The sequence below is a fragment of the Taudactylus pleione genome, unplaced genomic scaffold (assembly GCF_031769625.1).
Source record: "Taudactylus pleione unplaced genomic scaffold, aTauple2 ptg000445l, whole genome shotgun sequence".
NCBI lineage: Eukaryota > Metazoa > Chordata > Amphibia > Anura > Myobatrachidae > Taudactylus > Taudactylus pleione.
Genome location: NW_028284847.1, coordinates 317,952 through 345,947, shown reverse-complemented (window position 1 = coordinate 345,947; position 27,996 = coordinate 317,952). Strand labels below are relative to the sequence as shown.

Genomic DNA, 27,996 nt, shown 5'->3' with positions numbered 1-27,996 from the left:
GATGGCGCAAAAGAATAGGGACATGCAGGTAAGCGTCCTGTATGTCCAATGACACTATGTAGTCCCCAGGTTCCAGTGCCAGAATGATGGACCGTAGGGTCTCCATCCGAAACTTCGGAACCCGCAAAGACCTGTTGAGAGCTTTGAGGTTGAGAATCGGACGATATGACCCACTGGGTTTCTGTACCAAAAAAAGATTTGAATAGAAACCCTGGCCCCTCTGGGAGAATGGAACAGGCACTATAACTCCAGCCTGGAGCATAGTGTGCAATACCTTCCGCAGCTCCGTAGCCTTGTTCCGGTCTGATGGTAGACCCGTGGTGAAGAATCAAGCCGGGGGTCTGTGCCGGAAGGAGAGGTCGTAACTGTGGGAGACCACCTCGAGAACCCAAGTGTCTGTCGTAGTGACCGACCAACACTGGGCGAACTGCAGCAGGCGGCCTCCCACTTTGGGATCCCCCAAAGGGAGGCCCGGACCGTCAGGCCACAGGCTTGTCATCTGGCTTGGGGGCCGGACGTCTGGTACTCCATGCCTGCTTCCAGGGCTTGGCCGATTTCTTAGGGCCAGCCTGTCGAGGAAACGACTGTGGTTTGGGCCTGCCCTGGGCCCTAGATGACCGAAAGGACGATGGTCCAGAACCAGAAGGAGCAGCGGCCGACGGGAGACAAGCCGATTTGGCTGCCGCCAGCGTGGCCACAATCTTATCCAGATCCGGACCGAAGAGAACTTCTCCGGTAAATGGCAACGCCTCCAGACCCTTTTTGGAATCTGCATCCGCCTTCCAGGATCACAGCCACAAGGTGCGATGAGCAGCCACCGCTGCTGAAGAAATTCTAGACACCAGAGTACTAATGTCTAAGGCCGCCTCGTTGATATAAGTGGCCGAATCACAGAGATTACCAATCAACTCCGCCTGTTCGGCCGGACAGTCGGAATCAAAAGATGCCTCTAATGAATCCGCCCAGCGCTCCATCGCTCTGGCAACCCAGCAAATGGCCATAGCCGGCCGTGCTGCCCCCCCCCCCTGCCAGGGAATAAGCGGACTTCAGGCAGATCTCCACCTTGCGGTCCGTAGCATCCTTAAGGGAGGACATGGATGGCATCGGCAATGTGGCACTACGGACAAGACGGGTCACGTGAGAATCCACCTGTGGAGGGGATTCCCACTTTGCAAAATAATTATCCGCAAACGGATAAGCCACCGCCAGGCGCCTCTGCGGATGGTATTTTTTGCCAGGCTGTTTCCACGCCTCCTCTAAATGGTCCACTAACTGACCCGAAAGAGGAAAGACTGTGGCATCGCCCTTCACATCCTTGAAAAAGGCATACTTAGATTTAGCCGCTGGGGGAACTTCGTCCTCAATCACCAAGGCTGTGCGGACCGCCCGAATAAGTCTAGGAATATATACTTTGGACTTAGCATCAGCGTCCTTAGTATGGAGAGGTTCCTGATCATAAGGATCCAGAATCTCCCCATCATCCGATGTCCCCTCGTCATCCTCATAAGGAGCCGACAGAGACGCCACCGGCCGTTTATGTGGCCGCATCACAGACTCCCCTTGTAACACATCCGACAAGTGCTGTACAGAACTCGTCAGGGAGTTAACCCACGCTGGCTCCTGAGAAACCGGGAGCGGGGAAATAGGGAGACTGTGGGGTACCACCAATTGTCGTGGGAAACCCTGCATGGGTGACGACACCACAGACTGCTGGGACAAACCCATCAGTGTAAACGCGGGCTGCGGAGCTAACTGGCCCACTAAGGCTGTAAGCGCCTGAGCAAAACAAGCCCAGGGCGGCTCCTGTACCGGTGCTGTAACCGTAAGAGGCCGCGCCATGGACAAACACTGCCGGCAGAGGCCCTCCGCGCTACCCTCCCCCTCCGCTAACGGTACTTTACACGTAGTACACTGTAGCCGGAGGGGAAAATCACTTTCAGACATGATGGCACCACGTATGTGACCCCTCTCACCAATTATATATTAAATAGGCGAGAGACCACCCTGCAGCACCGCACCGCAAGGGCTTAGCAGAAAGAACAGGGACAGTAATAAAGCTGACAGTTAGAAGAAAAGTTACAGGCAGCAGCGCTAGCACACTAACATACAATGCAAAGAAATATCAATTCCTGCACTAACAGCGCTGATCACTCAACTACACAGACACAGGGCCTGGTAGGACACAGCGCAGCATACACAGACCTGACCCAAATCGGAGGAGAGGTATGCAGGGGGACCCAGACAACGATGCTTCCGTCCAGGCTTCCAGCAGCGTTCACCATGCGTTTCAGAGAAGATGGCCACCGAGGAGCAGAGAGGAGGCTGGCCTGGGGGAGGAGTGCTGCCACAGGACCAGTCGGCAGCGTGCAGAGAGGGCTGTGTGCAGCGGTGGAGGCGCCAGCTGTGAGACAGGGAAGGCGCGCTCCCCTGGCATGCATTTAACCCCTGGGACGCTGCAGCGCTACCGCTCTGCTGCGGTCCGCTGTCCCAGGGGGTACCGGCGGGGGTGTAGGGAAGACAGCATGGACGTCAGGACTGACTGTCCATGCTGTACATCCAGATGTGCAGCCACAGCTGCATTGAAGAAAGCTTCAGGGGCTATTCTAGCCCCCACTCCGACAGGTGCACCCGACTCCAGGCCGGGCACCAAACTAAACTGAGGTGCCTTGGCTCAGTGGCGGGGTATAAGAGGGGGACCTAGTGCATCCTGGGAGGCTGTAAAGCTTAACTCTATGGTGCCCGATGACTGACGTCACACCTATACCCCAAGGTATCCTGTGGATACCCTATGGACCCTGAAGTAGAAAAATGAATTTATTCCATTTTGGAATAAGGCTGTAACATAACAAAATGTGGAAAAAGTGAAGCGCTATGAATACTTTCCGGATGCACTGTATGTTGGTGTAGTGTTCTTTATGGCCTAGAAGTATTTTACATTGGATTCGGTAAAATACAGGCAGCCAATGTAGGGACTGACAGAGCAGAGCAACAGAAGACAAACGTTTTGCAAGGAAGATCAGCCTCACAGCTACATTCAAAACAGACTGTATGGGGTGAAAAGTCTGTTGAGGGGAAAATCAGTAAGGAGACTTGCAATAACCAATGTAGGAGAGAATAAGGGCATGTATTACTGTATTTGCTGTGTCTTTTGTGATATATGGGTATATTCTGTAGATGTTTCTTAGATTTATGTAACAGGATATTGATACAGATGGAATGTGGGGAGCAAAGGACAGTTCTGAGTCAAGGGTGATACCTAGGCGAGTTTGTGAAGTAGGGTTAAATGAAGTCACATACCGGGCCCCGCCAAGGAAGGCATAGGTGGTGTAAAGATTCCTGAAGACAAACCAAGGTATCCAGCAACATTAGGAACAGCATTACTCAGCTGAGCAGCAATGGTCTCTGAGGTTACTCTCCATCTCGTCGAAGTTTGATGGGATCATGGTCCCAGCCTCAACCTGAGCTTCCCTGTTGATCTTTCACTGGACAAGACTGACAGTGCCAACAAAGTTAGAATGTGATGGGAGAATGGGAATAACCCCCTCATAGAGGGAGCAGTGTCAGAGGCCAATCAAAAACTCCCATTAGTGAATTATCCAGAAAAAAAAAAAATTTGATGGGTCTCAACCAGGCTGCACTTTGGGGATACCTGATAATCAACAAAACTGTAAAGGAACAAGGACGAGGTCCTGGGTTACCGAGTAGGAACTAATATTTTGAGAGACAGTGTTATGAATGATGTACTTTTTGGATTGATGTTAATGGTAGAACACAGATATTTTTGGTACCATTACACCTGATGTTGAGATTTTAGTGTATGCCAAGCACTTTCATTTAACGCTGTAATATATAGGAACAATAAAATTGGACAAGCAAACAATGACATAAGTAACCCAGTGAGTTATACATGAAATATAATTTACAGAGCAATATTTACCAAAACAAATACTGTACATGGAGAAAACAGAAAACGAGGTCCTTTCATAGAGTGCGCTATTGTCTTATTATACATATATATTGTGACAGGAGATGGCGATAGTGAGCCATGGATTCTGTGTGGGGCTGGAGGGATTTAACCACACAGGTTAATCGTTAAACTAAGTTTTGCCACACCTGTGGAAAGAGTCCAGGTGTGGGCTGATGAGAAGGCAGACCAGTCAGACTGCCGTTGGAGACAGTCTAAGTGGGACTGTGGCAGCCAGAGAGCCCAGTGAAGATAAGCCAGGGGCCTGAGTCCAGACCTGTAGGAGGCAGGGAGGAACACAAACCTCTCAGACTGTGTCATGTAAAAGCAGCTAAGCTGCAGGCTAAGGAAGCCAGTGTCCATCTTCTCAACGCGTTTCGTCAACTTGCCAAATGGCTGGACTTCTTTAGGAGTCCAGCCATTTGGCAAGTTGATGAAACGTATTGAGGAGATTCTGGTGTGAAAGTGGTCCATACCCTGCACTTGGTGACCTGAACCAGCTAAGCTCGATGTTTTGTTCTTAGATGTACGTTTTAGATGCTTTTTTATTAAATGTGATTTTTTTTTTATACTACTCATTAGTACCTATGTTCCCTTGTTTTTACCATCAAAATCTATATGAGTGACAGTGTGGACTTCAGGACAAAGCCATTGGTATGAGCACATGCATTTTATTATGGTTAGGGGTATTCATTGATTTTAAGGTACATATTTTGGAGATTTTTTGCACAAGCACTATGCACTTTTTGCTGTGAATTAAGCATTATTGCACTTTTACGTTTTGAGTGAAATGCACTATTGTACTTTTGTACACATGTGAAGGTGGTGTTTATTTGCACAAAACACTTCTCATATCAATTGATATATTATTAATGCAATTATTTCTATTTTTTTCACTATATTTATCTTCCGGAGTTGTGAAAGTAGAATTTATACTCCTGGAATAACTACACAGTTATGACATTTACACACCAGATGGCGCTGCTGTTTCACTACTGTTGAATTATTATTTCTTGGACTTTTTGAGCAACGGTCCTCTATTGGAAACTTTAAAGCTGGCACTCGATACGAACGAGGAGTGTACCCCCCTTTTATTTTCCTGAGTGTGGGACTAAAATAAGGACTTTGTTTGATTACCCTGGACTTCCACCATTTGTTCTAGCGCAATTTACCAACATATATATATATATATATATATATATATAAAAATAATTATATTTTATCTATAGGATGCCACAAGTGGTCCGCAATGCCGTACATACAGTATAGGGTGCACAGAAACTTACTTTACAATACAGTAACCAAAATATAAACAGAGCACAAGTAACAATTAGCAACACAATACAGCTGGGAAGGTGAAGGTGTCATTGAAGTGCTAGAGAATAGGGCTATGAGACAGGGAGGAGGACCCTGCTCCTAGGAGCTTAAAATCTAGGGGAGAAGGGAAACAGGAAGATGACATGAGGCATGTGTGTAGATGGGAACCTGAGTGCAGGAAGTAGGCAAGGCAGAGATGGCTGAGGAAGGAGGGGGAGTGACCTGGTGACAGGGTTATGTGGTGGAAGGGTATGCTTTGATGAACAGGTGGGTTTTCCGTGCACGTTTGAAGCACTGCAAGATCGGGGAGAGCCTGATCAAGCGAGAGAGCTCATTCCAGTGGAGGGGGGCTGCACGGGCAAAATCTTCGATACGAGCATGAGATGAAGTAACCAGGGTGGAGGAGAGGTAACAGTCATTGGCTGACCGGAGTGAGCGGGAGGGAGTATGTAAGGAGATGAGGTTGGAGATGTAGGGAGCAGTAGAGTTAGAGAGGGCCTTGTATGTGAAGGTGAGGATTTTGAAGAGGATTCTGTATGGGAATGGGAGCCAGTGCAGGTTTTGGCAGAGGGGAGCAACGGAAGTGGAACAGCGGGAGAGGAAGATAAGTCTAGCTGCAGCATTGAGAACAGACTGGAGGGGGAGCAAGATGGCAATGTGGGAGGCCAGTGAGAAGGTTGCAGTAGTCAAGCCAAGAAATGATTAGTGAATGAATAATAAGTTTGGTAGCATTCTGGGAGAGGAAAGGCCTAATACGAGCGATGTTGGAACTGACAGGATTGAGCCAGAGATTGAATGTGGGGGGTGAATGAGAGGGTGGAGTCAAGCCGCGAAGTTGGGTGACAGGAGAGATGATGCCCGTGCATCCAAGCAGCGAAGTTGGGGGACAGGGTGGATGACGGTGTTGTCAACAATGATAACGAGATTGGTTGGAGTGGAGACTCTATTAGGGGGAAAAATGATGATGTCCATGTTGAGCTTCAGAGAGTGCTCTGACATCCAGGAGGAAGAGATGGCGGAGAGGCAGCCGGATACCTGAGAGAGGACTGAAGGGGAGAGTTCAGGAGAGGAGAGGTATAGTTGCGTGTCATCGGCATAAAGGTGGTATTGGAGGCCAAAGGAGCTGATGATTTCTCCTAGTGTAGAGGTGTACAGGGAGAAGAGCAGGGGGCCCAGGAAAGAACCCGGCGGGACACCAATGGGAAGGGGGGGGGGAGGTGGAGCCAGAGGCAGACACAGAAAAGGAGTGGTTGGTGAGGTAAGAGGTGAACCAAGCATGGACGGTAGAGATGCCAAAGGACTGAAGGGTGCGGAGGAGGAGAGTATGATCCAGTGTGTAAATATATACACACATATATATAATATATATATATATATATATATATATATATATATACAAAACAATTACTTCAAGGGCGCTACAACACACTTAATAATACAGACAATTCTTATATTCTTCGTAAATAACAATCCCTTCAGGGTTTATAGGCTCCAGTTATTTCTGTTTTGTGAATGTAGATAACAACTTTCGTGCTCGCTTTTCAGAGCTGATTGGAGAGTTCATATGACAAAACTTGTTTTAACGTCCTTCTTGAGGTTCTATAAGATACCCTCATACCAGAAAAACACCCAAGATAGGCCCAAAGGCCAACATTAATACAATGTAAAACAATCTTTATTAAAAAATTCGCAAATTCAGATAGATAAATGTATAAATATGTTAATACATCAACATCTTTTATACAGATAAAAATAGATTTTCCACACCTTACAAATGAATGAAGGTTTATAACATAATGTCCACCATTAGTGTAAACCCTACGCGTTTCGTCTTACATCAAGACTTCATCAGGGGTAGATCTATAAAATACATATTTATACGAATACATTGGGTGTTTCTGGTACAAAAAAATAACTAAATACACATAAAAAGTTCATATCACAGGAAACGTACCTCGAAATACATATATTTAAGGATATAGTATGACAGTGATCAGAACGGCTCTTGGAATCAATAATTAACCTATTTGGAATTAAAATATAGATTCCATCAGTTCATTATTGTAACTTAACAACATATTCATCTTTCATCAATTTTAAACTTGAATTAATACCTCACACTCGTTGTACATATTGAGATAAATCAGATCTTTAGATCATCAACATTAGGTTATACAACACCTGTAGATATTAAACGGTATAAATTCTTAATTATATGTCTCAATAACCTTATACTTTCTCATTATTATCACTAAATAAATAATAGCCCTCTAATAATTACTTATTTTCAAACTTTACACAAATAACATCAGTTGTTTGGATACTTTGATCTATATCATACATTAATCAAAGCTCCCATAATTTAAATAATTATTACTAAGTGCAAATAAGCATAATTAAATCACATAAACTCACTTATAGTGTTTCTCTTACATTTATCTTAAACAATAAGGCTATATAAATTCTATCACAAAAATAAAATAAAATTCCAACCCAGAACATAACTGGAACATTCCTTTAGTTAATCAATGCACCACTTACTTTTTAGGTCCTTCTTCCTCTCAATCCCACTGCCACAATGAACAACCCTTCACTGTTCATCCTTATAAACCCTTAAAGATGTGACATCACTTCCTCCCAAATCTTATTGGAGTATGGAACATATATAAAAAACCTCTTTTAAATATGATTCTAATAAACCCAATTCCCCAAACTAAATAACAAAACATTTCTACTAGTAGAGCGCTTATCCATTTATAATCTTATTGTACTAATATGGATGTAATAAAGTAATTGACAAATCAATCCCAGCTTCCCTTTCGTTTATGTAGTTCTCTCATAATTGGTTAAACAGAGCTCATGTGATCGTTCATAGCTCTATGTCCGGCTAATATCACCATAGTAACGGAAATAAACAAAGTCGCGTGTGTGTCCCAAAAATCACTACCCGGCTCGTGGCGATCGGCGTTCTTGCCTGCCTTAGGGCTATCTCACCCCAATCTATATCCCTACTCCATTGAAGTGGGGAGAACACTTACTCATTACATAGATTGTGTTTAAATCGCTTCTGCGGTGACTGAACACTTGGCGTCCGTTACCCTGGAAACCGGCGCCATTTTAAATGTCAATATGGTGTTGTATTTTGCACATAACGTCCATTACCCTAGAAACCGGCACCATTTTCAATGTTAATCACCTGTTGTTTTTGCATATAGTACCCTTAGCAACGTGATTGATCACATAACTCTTGTATAGACTAAGCTTCTTATCATATGGTATAGATCACTAACCTTATGGAACGATATAATCCTCCATATTAATGTATATTCTTACATATTTTTTCATATTTTTCTACTTATAAAAAGGAAACTATGTCCTATTTTTTTATTATTTATTCAATTATAATAGCCACTATATTTAATGATGTGTATATCATAAACTAAACTCCCGCTCACATTAACTACTATTAATGACCCCTATATATTAAGTTAAACCTTACACCTTTAGACAATCATATATAAACAATAAACAAATTACAAATATTAAGTGATTATATACCTCATTGATAAATATGTGAAACCTCTATATTATATATTATATTATATAGGGTCAATATATTTACTAGATACTAAAACACCCACCCCATGAATAATACTCCCCATATTAATATTATAACCCATTTAATTATTATTATTTTAACAAGGATTTAATAACTATTATTAATATTTAATTTAATTATAATTCCACCCCCATATCAAACCCTTATATCAATATTATTATAAACTTAATTATCCAAAAAAATATTCCAGTTTTACATTAAATAATCTACATACCATATAATATACATTACATAGCTTACATTAAATGATTTACATACCATACAATATACATTACATAGCTAAATCACCAGATTCATATAAATATACCTTATAGAAACCAATAACTTTATAAAAAAGAAACTATGTCGATCCCTTCATTCAAACCCTTCGGAACGAGGGTATTTAATCTATATATCCAATATGTCTCTCTTTTGGATAATTTTAATTCTCTATTACCCCCTCTTGGGTCATCCTCTATATGTTCTAAAACCGTGAAGGTTAACCCTTTTGTTTCTGATTTATGTATTTCAGAAAAATGTCTAGGCAGACTATGATTCTTAACATTATTTTTGATGTTACGTAGGTGTTCCTGTATACGTAGTTTCAAACACCTTTTAGTCTTCCCTATATATGCTAACCCGCATTCACAAGTGATTCTATAGACTACAAAATTAGTTAAGCAGGTGACTACTCCTTGCAATGTATATTTCTTCCCATTCTCACTTAAATGTGTAAAGTTAATTTTTTCCATAAATTTACAGCATATACATTTATTACAGGGGTAACATCCAGGTTTCTTGACCAGAAAATGTCCCTCACTCCTATTTAGATTACAATCAGCTATATTTTTTATGGATCTCATTCTACTAGGGGCTAATATATTCTTCATATTCGTAGCTCTCCTGAACACTACATTAGGCCTATTTGGAAGATGTGGACCCAATATAGGATCCTTAAGAAGTAAATGCCAATGCCGATCTAAGATCTTTTTTATTTTAACATTCTCATTATTATATTGAGTGATGAAAGGTCTATAATTATCATAATTCTTATTAGTCATAACTTCTTTTCTCCTAATAAGTTCTCCTCTATCTTTAACTGAAGCTTTATACATAGCCTTATCTATTAAATCAACTCCATAGCCTCTATCAATGAACATCTTTTTCAAAATTTCCGATTGTGACCAATAAATATCCAAACTGCTGCAATTATTTCTCAATCTAAGGAACTGTGCATAGGGAACATTATTCTTCCAAGCTGTTAGATGGCAACTATTAGAAGGGATAAAACTATTAGCATCCGTTTCTTTGAAAAAAGTTTTAGTAACTATATTATCCATCTTAATTTCTAAACTAAGATCCAAATAGTCGATAGATACGGGATCAGATTTAAACGTAAACTTCAAATTGTAAGAGTTGATGTGTATTTGTGCTATAAAGGTTTCTATACTAGTATAATCTCCCTCCCACACTAAAATAAGATCGTCAATATACCTACGATAAAACATAATATTGTCACTAAAATTTTCGTTACCATATATATGTTCCTCCTCCCACTTCGCCATAAAAATATTAGCGTACGATGGGGCGAATTTAGTCCCCATCGCCGTTCCGTTTTTTTGAAGCTAAAATTCATCGTTAAATTCAAAATAATTATGTTCTAAAATAAAACGAATACTTTTTAACAAAAAAATTCTCTCATCTTCTTTGATATTACAATCTGTTTTTAAAATGTGATCTACTGCTTCTATACCCTTATCATGGGGGATTGAGGTGTACAAAGATTGTACATCAATAGTAACCCAATAGAATGTGGGGGACCACTTAAACAGTTCAATCTCCTTTAGGAGACATGTTGAGTCTTTTAGATACGATTTTTGTTTACTGACAAATGGTTGCAATTTCAAGTCAATATAGTGAGACAAGTTGGCAGTGAGCGAATCGACCCCTGCAACAATAGGCCGTCCAGGAGGGCATTCTTTATTTTTATGTATTTTGGGAATATGATATAGAATTGGAATTCTTGGATGTTTAACATCCAAAAATTCCAACTCCTCCCTACAAATAATGCCATCTCTATTGGCCTTAATCAATAACTCATGTAAATCCTCTCTAAACTTTGCTGTGGGGTCAGAACTTAATTTTTGATAAGTTTCTACATCTCCAATAATTTTAATTGCTTCGTCCAAATAAGCTTTCTGATCCTGTATCACTACAGCGCCTCCCTTATCGGCTATTTTGATAATTAGCCCATCATCACTTTTTAATTGTTTCATTGCCTGCCTTTCTAGAGGAGTAAGATTACTACTATGTTGATCATTTTTTATTTTAATTTTTTTTAAATCGTCATTAACTGATTCATAAAAAATTTCTAAATGACTCCCCTTAGATTCAACAGGAAAAAATTTCGAAGGTAATGTTACCAAAGGTCTTGCTTTTATATATATATATAAATATATGTGTATATATATATATAATGTATATATATATATATATACACACACACACATTTAATTAACAAGCACCGTTTCATTGGTTGCAGCCATTATATTTGATCCCAACAATTTGGGTACATGGCTACATAACCAGCACATTATCCTGTATTAAGTATTGAGGCCACGGTGTGTTTGACACAAGCTTCTAGTTGTATCGAGTATTGGAAAATTGTACCAAGCCACAACCTAATTTAAAATCCACCACAACATATTAGCTCTCAAATAAACATAATATAGTACTTGAATTACAATAGATATGTTGAGTCAAACTTGAATTACAATAGATATGTTGAGTCAAACAATTCACGTCCATACCTTATAGGTATTTCTGCAACTAGGCTCAGTCTTTATTTAATTTTTTTTCTCCCTTATTCTCTTATTTTTATGTAGCTGTATTTTAAAGTTTATACCACTAATATGTGGTTATTAATATAAACTAATAAAAGTTACATTATATTTGATGTGAACAGTTTAATAAGACAATAGTGCAGTTTATGGAAGGACCTCTTTTCTCAGTTTTCTTCATGTTAACTTGTATATCTTAGAGCAGTGATCCCCAACCACGGTCCTCAAGGCACACTAACAGTCCTGGTTTTAGTGATATCCATGGTTGTGCACAGATGGTTAAATCAAAATAACTGAGGCACTAATTAAGTCACTTGTGCTCAAGTATGGCTATCCCTAAAACCTGGACCGTTAGTGTGCCTTGAGGACCGTGGTTGGGAAGCCCTGTCTTAGAGTGACACCAAATTAGATATCCTCAGAGTAGGGATGTCTTGCTGTTGATTGGATCCTGGTGCAAATCTTTTTCTTTGGAGATTGAAAAACATACAAGGGTAATAACAGGCAAATTTGCAATGAATAAAAGGCGAAACGCGTTGTATTTACTTTTTTTTTCGATTTATAAAACACATTACACGTATAATCACATCTACAACTTTTCACCTGTGTAAATGTGCGCGCACTCTCTGATGTCGGACAAGACTAGATTTCTGCGTAAAACATTTCCCGCAGTCAGAACAAGAAAACGGCTTTGCCCCGGAGTGAACACTCTGATGTTTGTAAAAGCTTGATTTGTGCGCAAAATACTTCCCACAAAGAGAGCAGGAAAACGGCTTCTCCCCCGTGTGAATTGTCTGATGCTGAATAAGATGGGACTTGTGGGTAAAACGTTTGCTGCACTCAGGACAGGAATACGGCTTCTCCCCGGTGTGAATTTTCAGGTGTTTATAAAAGCCTGATTTCTGCGTAAAGCATTTCCCACAATAAGAACAGGAAAACGGCTTCTCCCCTGTGTGGATCCGCTGGTGCTGAAGGTGGTTCGTCTTCTGCGTAAACCGCTTCCCACACTCGGAGCAGGAAAACGGCTTCTCGCCGGTGTGAATTTTCTGATGCTTATCATAATTAGACTTGTGGGCGAAAAATTTCCCACAGTCGGAACAGGAAAAAGGCTTCTCCCCTGTGTGAGTCCTCTGATGCTGAAGATGGTGGGATTTCTTTCTAAAACATTTCCCGCAATCGGAGCACGAAAACGGCTTCACCGCCGTGTGAATCCTCTGATGTTTGACAAGATAAGATCTCTGGGTGAAACATTTCCCACACTCAGAACATGGAAACGGCTTCTCGCCCGTGCGACTTCTCTGATGTACAAAAATACTTGACTTCTGTGTAATACTTTGCCCGTGTGCAGAATATGGAAATTTCTTACACTCTGTGTCAGTTTTCTGCGGCAAAGTAAGATCATCATGATGATACAAACATTCATCATAATTAATATATGTATACATCTCGCCACCACGATGGGTGACAATATCGGAGTTATCCAGAAAACATGGCCCATGAGTAGACGGTTCAGATAATAAATCTGTACTACTAAGTACTGCATGTATATTTGAAATAATGATATTTTCTCCTGGAGTATCCTGTGTGATATCTTCTATCTTACAGTCTGTAGCCAAAATGAGATGTCCCTCCAAGGTATTCCTGCTGTTGGATCCATCTTCTGGAAATAAAATAAACATATGGAAATATTAATGTTTACACCGACAAATGTTATTTTTTTTGTACAATTAAAGTTTTTTTTTTGACGTAACCAAAAACATTCCTTATTATTTGTGAGGGGATAAGCTGATTTTCCCAAGACGTTCGGTTTTGCTAAAGTTGGTAAATGGTGATCACTGACCTCTCCTACTGGTGGTATTTGCATAAACCAGGAATTTGCCTACAGCAGGTAATGGCCGGGCACCACAACGCTGCCCCCAACAGTAGGGGGTGGTTATCGCTGCCTCTGCGGGGCAGGATGCTGGACTGAAATCAGGACAGTCAGGAGAGATTTGAGTGTTAGCGGTGATCTTTCGGTCTATGTACCTTGTAAGGACCCCTAGTAGCGACATATAAATAAAGGATATTAATGATAATAATCTGTTGGATCATTGATAGTAGCGATGATTTATCGCTCAGAAATAGCTCTTAAAAGCTCTCAAAGTCCTTCATCAGGCAGGAATACGACTGGTGCCAATACGTACCAGTTTTCTCCTAACGTTACAACATAGGCTGACATGATGTGAGGGGGAGAGCAGGAGTATAATAGAGGCTGATGGCTCCTGATGTATGAGATGCACCAGAGAGTGTGGGGAGGAGACTGGTCAGATCTCTGGGCTGGTAACACACAGTGACATGATGTGAGGGGGAGAGCAGGAGTATAATAGGGGCTGATGGCTCCTGATGTATGAGATACACCAGAGAGTGTGGGGAGGAGACTGGTCAGATCTCTGGGCTGGTAACACACAGTGACATGATGTGAGGGGGAGAACAGGAGTATAATAGGGGCTGATGGCTCCTGATGTATGAGATACACCAGAGAGTGTGGGGAGGAGACTGGTCAGATCTCTGGGCTGGTAACCCACAGTGACATGATGTGAGAGGGAGAGCAGTATAATAGAGGCTGATGGCTCCTGATGTATGAGATACACCAGAGAGTGTGGGGAGGAGACTGGTCAGATCTCTGGGCTGGTTTCACACAGTGACATGATGTGAGGAGGAGAGCAGGAGTATAATAGGGGCTGATGGCTCCTGATGTATGAGATACACCAGAGAGTGTGGGGAGGAGACTGGTCAGATCTCTGGGCTGGTAACACACAGTGACATGATGTGAGGAGGAGAGCAGGAGTATAATAGGGGCTGATAGCTCCGGACTCCTCCACTGGGCAGATACTTTACCTCATTCGTCTGCAGTGACAGAGGATGACGTAGGATAAGAGATTGCTGTAGCGACAGAACAGAGAATATATTTTTTGTAATAAGTGTTTATTACTCACCTGTGCGGATTCCTGTAGGGATTTCCTCCTCCTTACACTGCTGATCACCCCTCACATACGTCTCCTCTTCACCATCAATGTCTGATAGATCAACCTCCACAATTCTCAGGTTCTCACCCTAAATGCAACATAATAAACACTGAATAGAACATATTCAATGTCAGCTTTGAGAAAAGTTGTGTCTTTAGTACCTCAAAAGCCAATTCCAGATACCTGATAATCATATGGGATACTAAGATGTTCATCTTCTACATCCTGGGAATAAAGAGGACGGGGACATCTCCCTGGGGTATTCCTGTTAATGGCCCCATCTGTAGGAGACACACAGTGACTGATTACACTGTATATATGTGATTATCAGATGCTTTGTATATAGGTGGCCCCATAGATGCTCTCCCCATTACAATACATGACAGTCTCCTCTTACCCAGTGATGTGAGGGGCCGGTAATTCTCCATCATCACGTCCTTGTACAGACCCCTGTGTTCCTCAATATACTCCCACTCCTCCATGGAGAAATACACAGTGACGTCCTCACACCTTATAGGAACCTGACACACACAATGATACAGTCATCACCCAGACACATCCCCTGGTGTTACTGTATAATGTCCCATTCCCAGCAGTCACCTCTCCAGTGATCACCCAGACACATCCCCTGGCGTTACTGTATAATGTCCCATTCCCAGCAGTCACCTCTCCAGTCAGCAGCTGAATGATCTTGTTGGTGAGTCCCAGGATCTTCTGATCATTGTGTCTCGCATGTATCAGTGAGTGAGTTGGAGGCACCGTGATGGGGCTCTGGGTCCTGCTCAGTCCTCCTGACACACGGGGGCAGCTGCTGGGTGTCACAAATGCACCAGAAGTCTTCTTTACTACTGTGTAATCCTGTGTGTTGAGAGACAGTAAACAATATATAATCATCCAAAGCTAATTCCTAGTCCCCTTTACGGTATTGAATAAACAGACTAACTGATGTAATTGTCAAATCTCCAAATTCCTTAAAGTATCAAGACAGAGATACATGTAATATTCCTCAGAACCCTTCACCTCCCCAGTCAGGTCCCTGTGTTAGTAATAGAGATAAGAGTGATGTCACTGTGACACTCCCAGACTCCCTCACCTCCCCAGTCATGTCCCTGTGTTAGTAATAGAGATAATAGTGATGTCACTGTGACACTCCCAGACTCCCTCACCTCCCCAGTCAGGTCCCTGTGTTAGTAATAGAGATAATAGTGATGTCACTGTGACACTCCCAGACTCCCTCACCTCCCCAGTCAGGTCCCTGTGTTAGTAATAGAGATAATAGTGATGTCACTGTGACTCTCCCAGACTCCCTCACCTCTCCAATCAGCTGGAAGATGATCTCCAGGGTGATATTTAATATCCTCTCAGTCAGGTTACATCTGTCTGTATCAATCAGTGTATGAGTTGGATGATGTATACTGGATTCTTTTCCCTGCAGATGAGTCTCACCTTCATGCAGCATATTTAATCTAAAAATAGAGACAAAAATGTAGTTACAAAACTGACAGACACACATCCCCCCCACACTTGACACAAAGAGGGCCATTCAATTCTCAAAGACGTGCGCCGGCGAGAATTACTGTAGAGCAACATTGCCGATTTTTCTACGCATGTCCACAAGCTCCGCAGGAAAATCTGCAATGCCAGTGGCCGCAAGTTGCCAGAGAGACGACTATGCCAACTTGCGGCCACTGCTAAGAATTGGATCGCCCCTAGACGGGCTCGCTTCCGGCCCACATAAATGAATCAAAAAGCACTAACAGGACAAGTGACTAAAACACAGCAATACAATAAAATGTATCTGTGGCTCTAATTTATAAATCTCACAATACTATAACAGGTATACAAACAAAACCAAAGGACTCTTTGAGGGACTCAATGATTAAATATAAAGATTACTGGGCTAATAATTATCAGGCATAATACCAAACTGCATACAGCATAGGAATGATGATTAATAAATCATTAAGGAACATCCAGACCCCATTACAATCCATATGTGGTCGAGAAACAAATTAGGTAAGTCAAAAGTACACGGGAGCAAAGGACGATATTAGCAGCTGTATATTCACACAGTATAATAAGCCTCCAAACAAGAACAGTTCTTTACAGTCCAATGAATGGCAGCTGACAGTATGCAGTTATAATCCTAAGGAGCAGGTGATTTGTTCTAAAAGAGTCATTTAAGTCAATGGTAGATGCATGACTGTATACTAACGCGTTTCACTGATACCCCTGCACTCGTCACAGACACATAGAGACACTTTTTAGCCACACAGACAGAGACATTTCCTCTTCCCCTTCTCATCAACAGTGGACATAGGAGCTCATTCAGACCCGCTCGCAAGTTGCGTTCGCTCGCTTGCAAAAAGGGGCCGGATATTTAAATGAAGTGCTTGCACTGCGTCGCGTAAGAACACCCACTATGTTTTAGCGAGCTACGGCAAAGTGGGCTCACAAGTGTATAAAGACGCCCCCTTCCCACTCAAAACACACGTCATCTCCGGGAAATGTAGGATTAATCAGGACCATCGAGAGCCATCGGAGCTGCTCGCAGCCCTTGGGGTTGCCTTAGCCTGCCGCAAGCACAGAGATCAGTGCTGGCTGAAAAACACACAGGTGACGTGTACAATGACGCTACTTTGCTAATTATGCACGCCCTTTAAACGGCGTTTTGGCCGCCTGACACGCCTACGTCCGCAACACCACTCCCCCGTTTACAAGCACCTTCCCGTTACCTCCCATAAACTGAACTGTCACTCAAAGCAGCGACCTGATAGTGGCTTACGAGCAACCATAATCAGATCGCAACGAATGGCTTGCGCACGCGCACTACGAATTATACGCATGCGCAGATGGGCAAAAAATCGCTCAGAGCGAGCAGGTCTGAATCAGGGCCATAGACAGATACACTAATTAGCCACACAGACAGGTATCTGATCTGAGCACAGGTAGGGAGATGGTGTTATCTGAACCAACACATTCTTGAGTATAGTAGACGTTATCCAATCTTCAAACCAAATTTGTGCAGCTATTTGAATCACAGAACACTGTAAATTGCATTCAAATCCCATTTTTTGACCATTCATAGTTCACTGTGCCAAAAGCTACACCCTGATGCAAACAATTACTTTGGAATAATGTTCAGTTGAAAGATTTACTGTTTGCAAGAGCACAGGTAAGTCGCCATGGCTAACCGGGGGGGAAGAGATGAACTGCACATGAGCACAAAGTCGCAGGTCATTGGCCCAGTTGAATTTAGCCCTGACTGGTTGACTTAGTGTCCACCCTCAATTCCAGATTGGCCGCCCTGCTCACATCACCCACATGGATTGGTCTAATGTTTAAAGTGCTTATTTTAATTTATTGTATGAAATGGCATCTTGTGGGTTTTGGCTTGTGAGTACCTGTGTGTGTTCCATGTAAGTGGTTCAGTGGAACAACTCTTGCCAGACGTATGGATCATTGACATCACTATTCTTAGAGATCCTACTCTATTCCAGCAGGATAGCTATAGTGGGTGTCTGGTGACCAAGTAGCACCAGCAGAAGTGGTCAGTAACAACATCTCACACCCCCGTGCAGTTCCTCTTTCCTACCTGGGGTGTCGCTCTCTGTTCTGGTGCTTCTAGCACACTCAGCTGATGCAACAAACTGCACGGGGTGTCACAGGTGCAGGGTGCTAGAATAAACACTATTTTCCCCTACATTTGTCCCTAATACATTTCAAACTTACAAAGAAATGTGACGGAAAAGCGTCTCCTCTCCCATATCTGAAGGGGCCCTGTCCCAGATTTCCCAGGGGGAATACTTAGATCCTACAACCTACAATCTTTTACATCCTATTTAAACAGCAGGACGTGCCGTTTATAGGAGCTGCCTTCACGAATGGCTGCTCTCTTACTGTTAAATGACTGATGGCCTCAGAGGAGATCACACACGCACAAAGGATAACGACAAGTGACTGGATCTGGAACATGTGCGTCTGTGGACCCACGGCCGGTAGTCGGCGACATTTTTAAATGGTTTTCAGGGACACTTTGCTCGGTGGCACCAAAGAGCGTCCCACGTGATACGGCCCCAACTAGGCCACCAAGTATCACAATCCCCATCCTTGTATATGATCTGTAACGTAATTATTGTGATTTCAAATGACGACCAATAAATATCAGCTGAACATGAGGAACAGCTAGTGAGAACAGCACCCGGAAGGTTAATAAATGCAATATGCAATTGGTCAGTATTGAAAAGAATAGGAATATTTACAGGGATAGAGCTGTAGAACCTGTGGCTGTCCATGAAAACCAGGGAGAGCCAGCAGCTGATTGCTATTGTGGTGCTGAGTCTCTGTGTTCCTGACCTACTATAGTGAGAAAGAGCATGAAATAAAGACTACAACATAAATGACCATTCCCTGAGATACAAAAGTCTGCTCCACCTGCACAGTGTACAGGAAACAACAAGGCGCAGGGATATAACAACATCTTCTAGTAAATGTCATTACCTGGTGTTTCATCTATTTCACCATCAATATATGCTCTCGGTTCTCTGCTACTTCTGTCTCACAGGAAGTTCCAAAAAAAAACAAAAACATTTTCCTGTCTGTGCGTTCCACCCTACTTCCTGGTTCTGCGGTCCACCCTACTTCCTGGTTCTGCGGTCCACCCTACTTCCTGGTTCTGCGGTCCACCCTACTTCCGGGTTCTGCGGTCCACCCTACTTCCGGGTTGTCCATTTAAAGACCTTTTTATCATTCGCTGACGTGAATTCTCGGCGTGAGAGGCGTCTGTGAAGTGCACTATGGGTATTGTAGTCCATTCCTGTGCAAGTTATCATGCTGTGTACGAGCACTGGCACTATTGCTTCCAGGATGCATTGCTGTACGCCAGGCATAGAGCTAGACCGACCCATCACACCGCTATCTGCCAGCATAGGCGGCAGCGCCACCTTGAGGTAACTCTCGGTAGTGCTATTTTCATATTGATGCCATACTGCTACTGATGCAATTAACTGGTTAACTTAACAGTGTGTAGAGTTTAGCAGGTGTAACCCTGTATTTCTGGGGTCCAAAAACACCCCTTCCCTCTATGCCTGGCTTTAGATAGATCATCTGTAATAATACCAGTAACTCTATAATGCACATTTCCCATTATCCACCTCGGTGGAAATATTAACTTATTTATTTTATTTTATTTATTGCCAGCGAAGCAGAAGACTGGCAAAACCACATCCCCGCCCTTCAATATTATGCCATCAAAAACTGCGACAATCTCCCTTGAACCTGCAGACCTAGAGCAGCTAGTCATATGTAATTAAATATGTCTACAGATTTCATCATGGTTATACAAGTCTTGTGCCCTATACTGTTATTGGCAGCCATTAGTAATTCTCTTGGGGCCCAGCCCTGTGTTCCTTGCTGTTTTACGGAGGACGTGCCCCCACCGGGAACTTACTTCCCATGGCACTACTAGAATTTCCCCTTTAATAACTATGAGACTGATAACGTTGACTTCTATAGAGGCAATGGTATGGCCCAGTGTAAGACATAGCAATCACAGGGGGGGTTCTAGGTGGTCTGTGGGTGAGATCCTGAGGTGAGTTCTGTTCCCCAGAGTGCTGAAGGGTAACTGCCTGGGATAGCGGATGATCAAAGCTAGGTATGGCGAATGCCTTGGTGCCTTCTGACAGTGTATGCTGTGTGTTACATGTCCATTCTAGGGGCCTATTCATCACCACTAATAGGCCCATAACATGCGGAAGCACTCGCTTCCACATGTGTTTAGTAAAGCGCTGTCCCTGTGGAAATTGCTAATATAAGTAAAAGAATTATTATTCCTGGCACTAAGTGGCACTGCCGAGATTATTAACACATAGGCCGCTTTGATTCAGGGAGGTGAAACCCACCTTGGAAATCCTGGGGCAACAGTGAGGTGCACACACTGGGGAACTCTGTTGGTAAGCTCTTCACGATGCCAGCACAGTCTTTCCAATTGCTAATGCTCAGGCAAACCCCCCTTAGCACATCACACACGCACATGTAAAAAACAGGATGAAGTTAAGATGCCGGCGGTCGAAATCCCCGTACCAGAATCCCGACATCACTTGAGATGCCAACGTCTCTTCACTATCCGACAGGGCTTGTGTAAAGGACTCACTCTATTATGGCCAGATTGGATTTGGTGCACAGCATTGAGGATATTGCACTGTGGGATAGGACTAGGACAGAGGTTCCCAAACGCGGTCCTCAAGGCTCCCCAACAGTTCAGGTTTTAGAGATATCCATGGTCGACCACAGGTGGCTTAATTAGTACCTCAGTCATTTGATTTAACCACCTGTGCACAATCATGGATATCTCTAAAACCTGACCTGTTGTGGAGCCTTGAGGACTGCGTTTGGGAACCTCTGGACTAGAAGTTGGGCTCTGTACTTACTGGGGATGACTAACTGCCTGCTGGCAAATGCAGAGCCCGTCTGTCAGTTATATGATACAGCAGGCCATTCCCCCCACACAATCTTGTCTCCACGGGTGGCGCTATCCAGCTGATTAGTGTAGAGGCTAGTTAGAGATGGGTCCACCCATTTAGCCTTCCTAAACTCATCCCTATCTACCTATCTCAAGTCAACCCGCTGGTCAGTTGTGTCTTTTGATGGGAGGGAAAAAGTTAAAAGATGGTTGAGGAAAGAAAAAATCTTAAAAATACGTCTTATATCTGCTACTTTACGCCAGTTCCTTTCCTTCAAAAATACTAATCATTAGCACATACTACATTATTAGCAAATTAAGAAACAAATATTAGGAAAAAGGGCGCAGGCCTGGGAATCGCTATTCGTGGTGGAGCGTCTAAGTTGCACCATATGGGGCAAAAAAGATAGGTGAATTAGGGCACATTTGTACATGAACAGGCAGCTCGCCCATAACCAGTGTCAATAAAACTTTCCCACATCGCTAAACAAAGTGGTATACCGGTACTTCTGTAGTTGGTGTGGTCTCTAACCTGTCCATTTTGAATATAATAAGAAACATTTTTCTTTGAACATGGACAGAATGAAGGCGTAGGGAGAAATACAGTGCTGCTATATACGTTTTATAGCAACAGTGTAAATAATAGTATCAAGTTTTCTACTACCTTTAGTGTATTTTACCTGTGGCACCGGTTTGCACAAATTGTCCCATTCTGGACCCAGAGGGAGAAAATTAAGGTAACAAAGAATCGGTCTTGCAACTAGAACCTCTTAATGGATGGGCAGTCCCAGACATGTGGTATACAGAGGCTGAAGAGACACAGGTTCTATATTAAAGTATTAAAAATGTGTCAATTATTAGTATATACAGTCAGGTGCATTAATATTGGGACATTGACAGAATTTTCATATTTTGGCCTCTATTCCCCACCACAATGGCTTTGAAATGAAACAAACAAGATGTGGTTTAACTGCAGACTTTCTGATTTAATTTGAGGGTAATTACATCCAAATCAGGTGAACGGTGTAGGAATTACAATGGTTTCTATATGTGCCTCCCACTTTTTAAGGGGCCAAAAGTAATGGGACTATCAAATCAAAAGCTATTTCATGGACAGGTGTAGGCTATTCCCTCGTTATTTCATTATCAATTAAGCAGGTAAAAGGTCTGGAGTTGATTCTAGGTGTGACATTTGCATTTGGAATCAGTTGCTGTCGACACTCAATATGAGATCCAAAGAGCTGTCACTATCAGTGAACCAAGCCATCATTAGGCTGAAAAATCAAAACAAACCCATCAGAGAGATAGCAAAAACATTAGGTGTGGCCAAATCAACTGTTTGGAACATTCTTAAAAAGAAAGAACACACCGGAGAGCTCAGCAACACCAAAAGACCTGGAAGACCATGGAAAACAACTGTGGTGGATGACAGAAGAATTATTTCCCTGGTGAAGAAAAACCCCTTCACAACAGTTGGCCAAATCAAGAACACTCTCCAGGATGTAGGTGTATATGTGTCAAAGTCAACAATCAAGTGAAGACTTCACAAGAGTGAATATAGAGGGTTCACCACAAGATGTAAACCATTGGTGAGCCTCAAAAACAGGAAGACCAGATTAGAGTTTGCCAAACAACATCTAAAAAAGCCTTTACAGTTCTGGAACATCATCCTATGGACAGATGAGACAAAGATCAACTTGTACCAGAGTGATGGGAAGAGAAGAGTATGGAGAAGGAAAGGAACTGCTCATGATCCAAAACATACCACCTCATCAGTGAAGCATGGTGGTGGTAGTGTCATGGCGTGGGCATGTATGGCTGCCAATGGAACTGGTTCCCTTGTATTTATTGATGATTTGACTGCTGACAAAAGCAGCAGAGTGAATTCTGAAGTGTTTCGGGCAATATTATATGTTCATATTCAGTCAAATGCTTCAGAACTCATTGGACGGCGCTTCACAGTGCAGATGGACAATGACCCGAAGCATACTGCAAAAGCAACCAAAGAGTTTTTTTAAGGCTAAAAAGTGGAATGTTATGCAATGGCCAAGTCAATTCTCTGACCTGAATCCGATTGAGCATGCATTTCACTTGATGAAGACAAAACTGAAGGGAAAATGCCCCAAGAACAAGCAGGAACTGAAGACATTTTCAGTAGAGGCCTGGCAGAGCACCACCAGGGATGAAACCCAGCGTCTGCTGATGTCTATGCGTTCCAGACTTCAGGCTGTAATTGCCTGCAAAGGATTCGCAACAAAGTATTAAAAAGTGAAAGTTAGATTTAGGATTGTTTAGTTTGTCCCATTACTTATGGCCCCTTAAAAAGTGGGAGGCACATATAGAAACCGTTGTAATTCCTACACCGTTCACCTGATTTGGATGTAATTACCCTCAAATTAAATCTGAAAGTCTGCAGTTAAAGCACATCTTGTTTGTTTAATTTAAAAGCCATTGTGGTGGTGAATAGAGGCCAAAATATGAAAATTCTGTCAATGTCCCAATATTTATGCACCTGACTGTATTTAACTCAGAGGCTCCTGGAAATGGTAACCGGTTCCGATTCCAATCATAGCCAGCGGTGAACAGTTCATCATCATGATCTCTGATCAGGCACCGATAAACAATGTCCTCCAGATGTGTTTCCTAATGTCCCCAGGCAGCGTTGGCCTGTCAGCTCCTGCTCCTGCACTTGGAGCATGGGGGTCCTCATGGCAGAAGTCTTGTGCTGCAACCTGGGGACTAAAGTAGTAGAGATAAATGTAATGTAAGCTTACCCCCTGAGGTGGAGTAGGACCATTTCCATCACTTCGGCTGTTGCCGTGGTTTTGCACTGAGCACGCACAGAAAGTTGAATGCACGCCAACATGTGATTGCTAGCGGGATGCATTATAGATCCCAGCAATCGTGTGGGTCTGAGCTGGGATCAAAACAAGCAAATAACTCTGCACCTGGACATACCATGCACAATGAAGCTGGATGTATAAGTGTACTCTCCGTGTGAGAGTATGGACACATAAAAGAGGGTGTTTATCAAAGCTGGGAGAGAGATAAAACAGTGAAAAATAAATTACCAACCAATCAGCTCCTAACTACCAATTTTTAAACACAACCTGTAATATGTAAATTGGAAGCTGATTGGTTAGTACTTTATCTCTCAAAATTTTCTCTCACTCCCAGTTTTGATAAATACCCCCCCCCCCTCCCCCCCTTGGTGTTATGTAGGAATGTGCCACGTAGACTCATACAGAGTATACACTTGTGGCTGCGTCCTCTACCTCTTTCTATGGAGGTTCCTCGGTGGCGCAGAAGGGAAACAGTCTTCGCTGACAGTTGATCTGCAGGATGAGGCACCGACACAGACCAATCTAAGGCAGTGCACCCCAAACATGTTCTAAGGCAGTGCTCCCCAAACATGTTCTAAGGCAGTGCTCCCCAAATATGTTCTAAGGCAGTGCACCCCAAACATGTTCTAAAGCAGTGCACCCCAAACATGTTCTAAGGCAGTGCTCCCCAAATATGTTCTAAGGCAGTGCACCCCAAACATGTTCTAAGGCAGTGCACCCCAAACATGTTCAAAAGCAGTGCACCCCAAACATGTTCTAAGGCAGTGCATCCCAAACATGTTCAAAGGCACTGCATCCCAAACACGTTCTAAGGCAGTGCACCCCAAACATGTTCTAAGGAAGTGCATCCCAAACACGTCCTAAGGCAGTGCACCCCAAACATTTTCAAAGGAAGTGCATCCCAAACACGTCCTAAGGCAGTGCTCCCCAAACATGTTCAAAGGCAGTGCATCCCAAACATGTTCAAAGGCAGTGCATCCCAAACACGTCCTAAGGCAGTGCACCCCAAACATGTTCTAAGGCAGTGCACCCCAAACATGTTCTGAGGCAGTGCACCCCAAACATGTTCAAAGGAAGTGCTCCCCAAACGCTCTAAGGCAGTGCACCCCAAACATGTTCTAAGGAAGTGCATCCCAAACATGTTCAAAGGCAGTGCATCCCAAACATGTTCAAAGGCAGTGCATCCCAAACACGTCCTAAGGCAGTGCACCCCAAACATGTTCTAAGGCAGTGCACCCCAAACATGTTCTGAGGCAGTGCACCCCAAACATGTTCTAAGGCAGTGCACCCCAAACATGTTCTAAGGCAGTGCTCCCCAAATATGTTATAAGGCAGTGCACCCCAAACATGTTCTAAGGCAGTGCACCCCAAACATGTTCTAAGGCAGTGCTCCCCAAACATGTTCTAAGGCAGTGCACCCCAAACATGTTCTAAGGCAGTGCACCCCAAACATGTTCAAAGGCAGTGCACCCCAAACACGTTCTAAGGCAGTGCATCCCAAACACGTTCAAAGGCAGTGCATCCCAAACACGTTCTAAGGCAGTGCACCCCAAACACGTTCTAAGGAAGTGCATCCCAAACACGTTCTAAGGCAGTGCACCCCAAACATGTTCTAAGGAAGTGCATCCCAAACATGTTCAAAGGCAGTGCATACCAAACATGTTCAAAGGCAGTGCATCCCAAACACGTCCTAAGGCAGTGCATCCCAAATATGTTCAAAGGCAGTGCTTCCCAAACACGTTCTAAGGCTGTGCTTCCCAAACACGTTCTAAGGCAGTGCATCCCAAACATGTTCTAAGGCAGTGCTTCCCAAACATGTTCAAAGGAAGTGCATCCCAAACATGTTCAAAGGCAGTGCTCCCCAAACACGTTCTAAGGCAGTGCATCCCAAACACGTTCTAAGGCAGTGCTTCCCAAACACGTCCTAAGGCTGTGCTTCCCAAACACGTCCTAAGGCTGTGCTTCCCAAACACATTCTAAGGCTGTGCTTCCCAAACACGTTCTAAGGCAGTGCTTCCCAAACACGTTCTAAGGCTGTGCTTCCCAAACACGTTCAAAGGCAGTGCTTCCAAAACATGTTCTAAGGCTGTGCTTCCCAAACATGTTCAAAGGCAGTGCATCCCAAACACTTTCTAAGGCAGTGCATCCCAAACACGTCCTAAGGCAGTGCACCCCAAACACGTCCTAAGGCAGTGCACCCCAAACACGTTCTAAGGCAGTGCACCCCAAACACGTCCTAAGGCAGTGCTTCCCAAACACGTTCTAAGGCAGTGCTCCCCAAACACGTTCTAAGACAGTGCTCCCCAAACACGTTCTAAGGCAGTGCTTCCCAAACACCTTCTAAGGCAGTGCTTCCCAAACACCTTCTAATGCAGTGCATCCCAAACAAGTTCTAAGGCAGTGCACCCCAAACACGCTCTAAGGCAGTGCTCCCCAAACACGTTCTAAGGCAGTGCTTCCCAAACACGTTCTAAGGCAGTGCTTCCCAAACATGTTCTAAGGCAGTGCATCCCAAACATGTTCTAAGGCAGTGCATCCCAAACACGTTCTAAGGCAGTGCTTCCTAAACACGTTCTAAGGCAGTGCTTCCTAAACACGTTCTAAGGCAGTTCATCCCAAACACGTTCTAAGGCAGTGCATCCTAAACACGTTCTAAGGCAGTGCTTCCCAAACACGTTCTAAGGCAGTTCATCCCAAACACGTCCTAAGGCAGTGCATCCCAAACATGTTCAAAGGCAGTGCATCCCAAACATGTTCTAAGGCAGTGCATCCCAAACACGTCCTAAGGCAGTGCTTCCCAAACACGTTCTAAGGGAGTGCTTCCCAAACACGTTCAAAGGCAGTGCACCCCAAACACGTTCAAAGGAAGTGCATCCCAAACACGTTCAAAGGCAGTGCATCCCAAACACGTTCTAAGGCAGTGCTTCCCGAACGTTCTAAGGCAGTGCACCCCCAACACGTCCTAAGGCAGTGCTCCCCAAACACGTTCTAAGGCAGTGCTCCCCAAACACGCTCTAAGGCAGTGCTCCCCATACATGTTCTAAGACAGTGCTTCCCAAACACGTCCTAAGGCAGTGCTTCCCAAACACGTTCTAAGGCAGTGCACCCCAAACACGTCCTAAGGCAGTGCACCCCAAACACGTCCTAAGGCAGTGCACCCCAAACACGTCCTAAGGCAGTGCACCCCAAACACGTCCTAAGGCAGTGCACCCCAAACACGTCCTAAGGCAGTGCACCCCAAACACGTTCTAAGGCAGTGCACCCCAAACACGTTTTAAGGCAGTGCTTCCCAAACACATTCTAAGGCAGTGCATCCCAAACACGTTCTAGGGCAGTGCACCCCAAACACGTTCAAAGCCAGTGCACCCCAAACACGATCAAAGGCAGTGCACCCCAAACACGTTCAAAGGCAGTGCACCCCAAACACGTTCTAAGGCAGTGCACCCCAAACACGTTTTAAGGCAGTGCTTCCCAAACACGTTCTAAGGCAGTGCTTCCCAAATACGTTCTAAGGCTGTGCTTCCCAAACACGTTCTAAGGCTGTGCTTCCCAAACACGTTCTAAGGCAGTGCATCCCAAACACTTTCTAAGGCAGTGCACCCCAAACACGTCCTAAGACAGTGCACCCCAAACACGTCCTAATACAGTGCACCCCAAACACGTCCTAATGCAGTGCACCCCAAACACGTCCTAAGGCAGTGCATTCCAAACACGTTCTAAGGCAGTGCTTCCCAAACACGTTCTAAGGCAGTGCTCCCCAAACACGTTCTAAGGCAGTGCATCCCAAACACGTTCTAAGGCAGTGCTCCCCAAACACGTTCTAAGGCAGTGCGTCCCAAACACGTTCTAAGGCAGTGCTTCCCAAACACGTTCTAAGGCAGTGCTTCCCAAACACGTTCTAAGGCAGTGCTCCCCAAACACGTTCTAAGGCTGTGTATCCCAAACATGTTCTAAGGCAGTGCTTCCCAAACA

The 27,996-nt window shown here is 43.7% G+C and overlaps 1 protein-coding gene across 3 annotated transcripts; it reads right to left on the bottom strand.

Annotated features, from left to right (window-relative positions):
* Positions 1-12,263: 12,263 nt before the first annotated feature.
* LOC148505653 (uncharacterized) lies at positions 12,264-19,279 on the bottom strand. Of its 3 annotated transcripts, none has more exons than XM_088447933.1 (7): positions 19,222-19,279; positions 16,034-16,187; positions 15,322-15,579; positions 15,119-15,242; positions 14,905-15,002; positions 14,692-14,809; positions 12,264-13,376 (listed from the first exon to the last, which is right to left on the bottom strand). In XM_088447933.1, exons 2-7 carry the CDS (start codon positions 16,178-16,180, stop codon positions 12,316-12,318), a joined length of 1,806 nt encoding a protein of 601 aa, XP_088304059.1. In that variant the 5' UTR covers positions 16,181-16,187; positions 19,222-19,279; the 3' UTR covers positions 12,264-12,315. The 3 variants fall into 3 exon arrangements, with proteins under 3 accessions (XP_088304059.1, XP_088304061.1, XP_088304060.1); XM_088447935.1 differs by lacking the exon at positions 19,222-19,279 and adding an exon at positions 19,156-19,193; XM_088447934.1 differs by having other exon boundaries at positions 12,265-13,376; positions 15,388-15,579.
* Positions 19,280-27,996: the final 8,717 nt, after the last annotated feature.

Excerpts from the sequence above, each read along its gene's own strand:
- LOC148505653 (XM_088447933.1), bottom strand. The coding sequence starts at position 16,180 with ATGCTGCATGAAGGTGAGACTCATCTGCAGGGAAAAGAATCCAGTATA. Across the intron at positions 15,243-15,321 it reads TCTGGGTGATCACTGGAGAG|GTTCCTATAAGGTGTGAGGA; the intron begins GTGACTGCTGGG and ends TGTGTGTGTCAG. Across the intron at positions 15,003-15,118 it reads CCGGCCCCTCACATCACTGG|ATGGGGCCATTAACAGGAAT; the intron begins GTAAGAGGAGAC and ends TGTCTCCTACAG.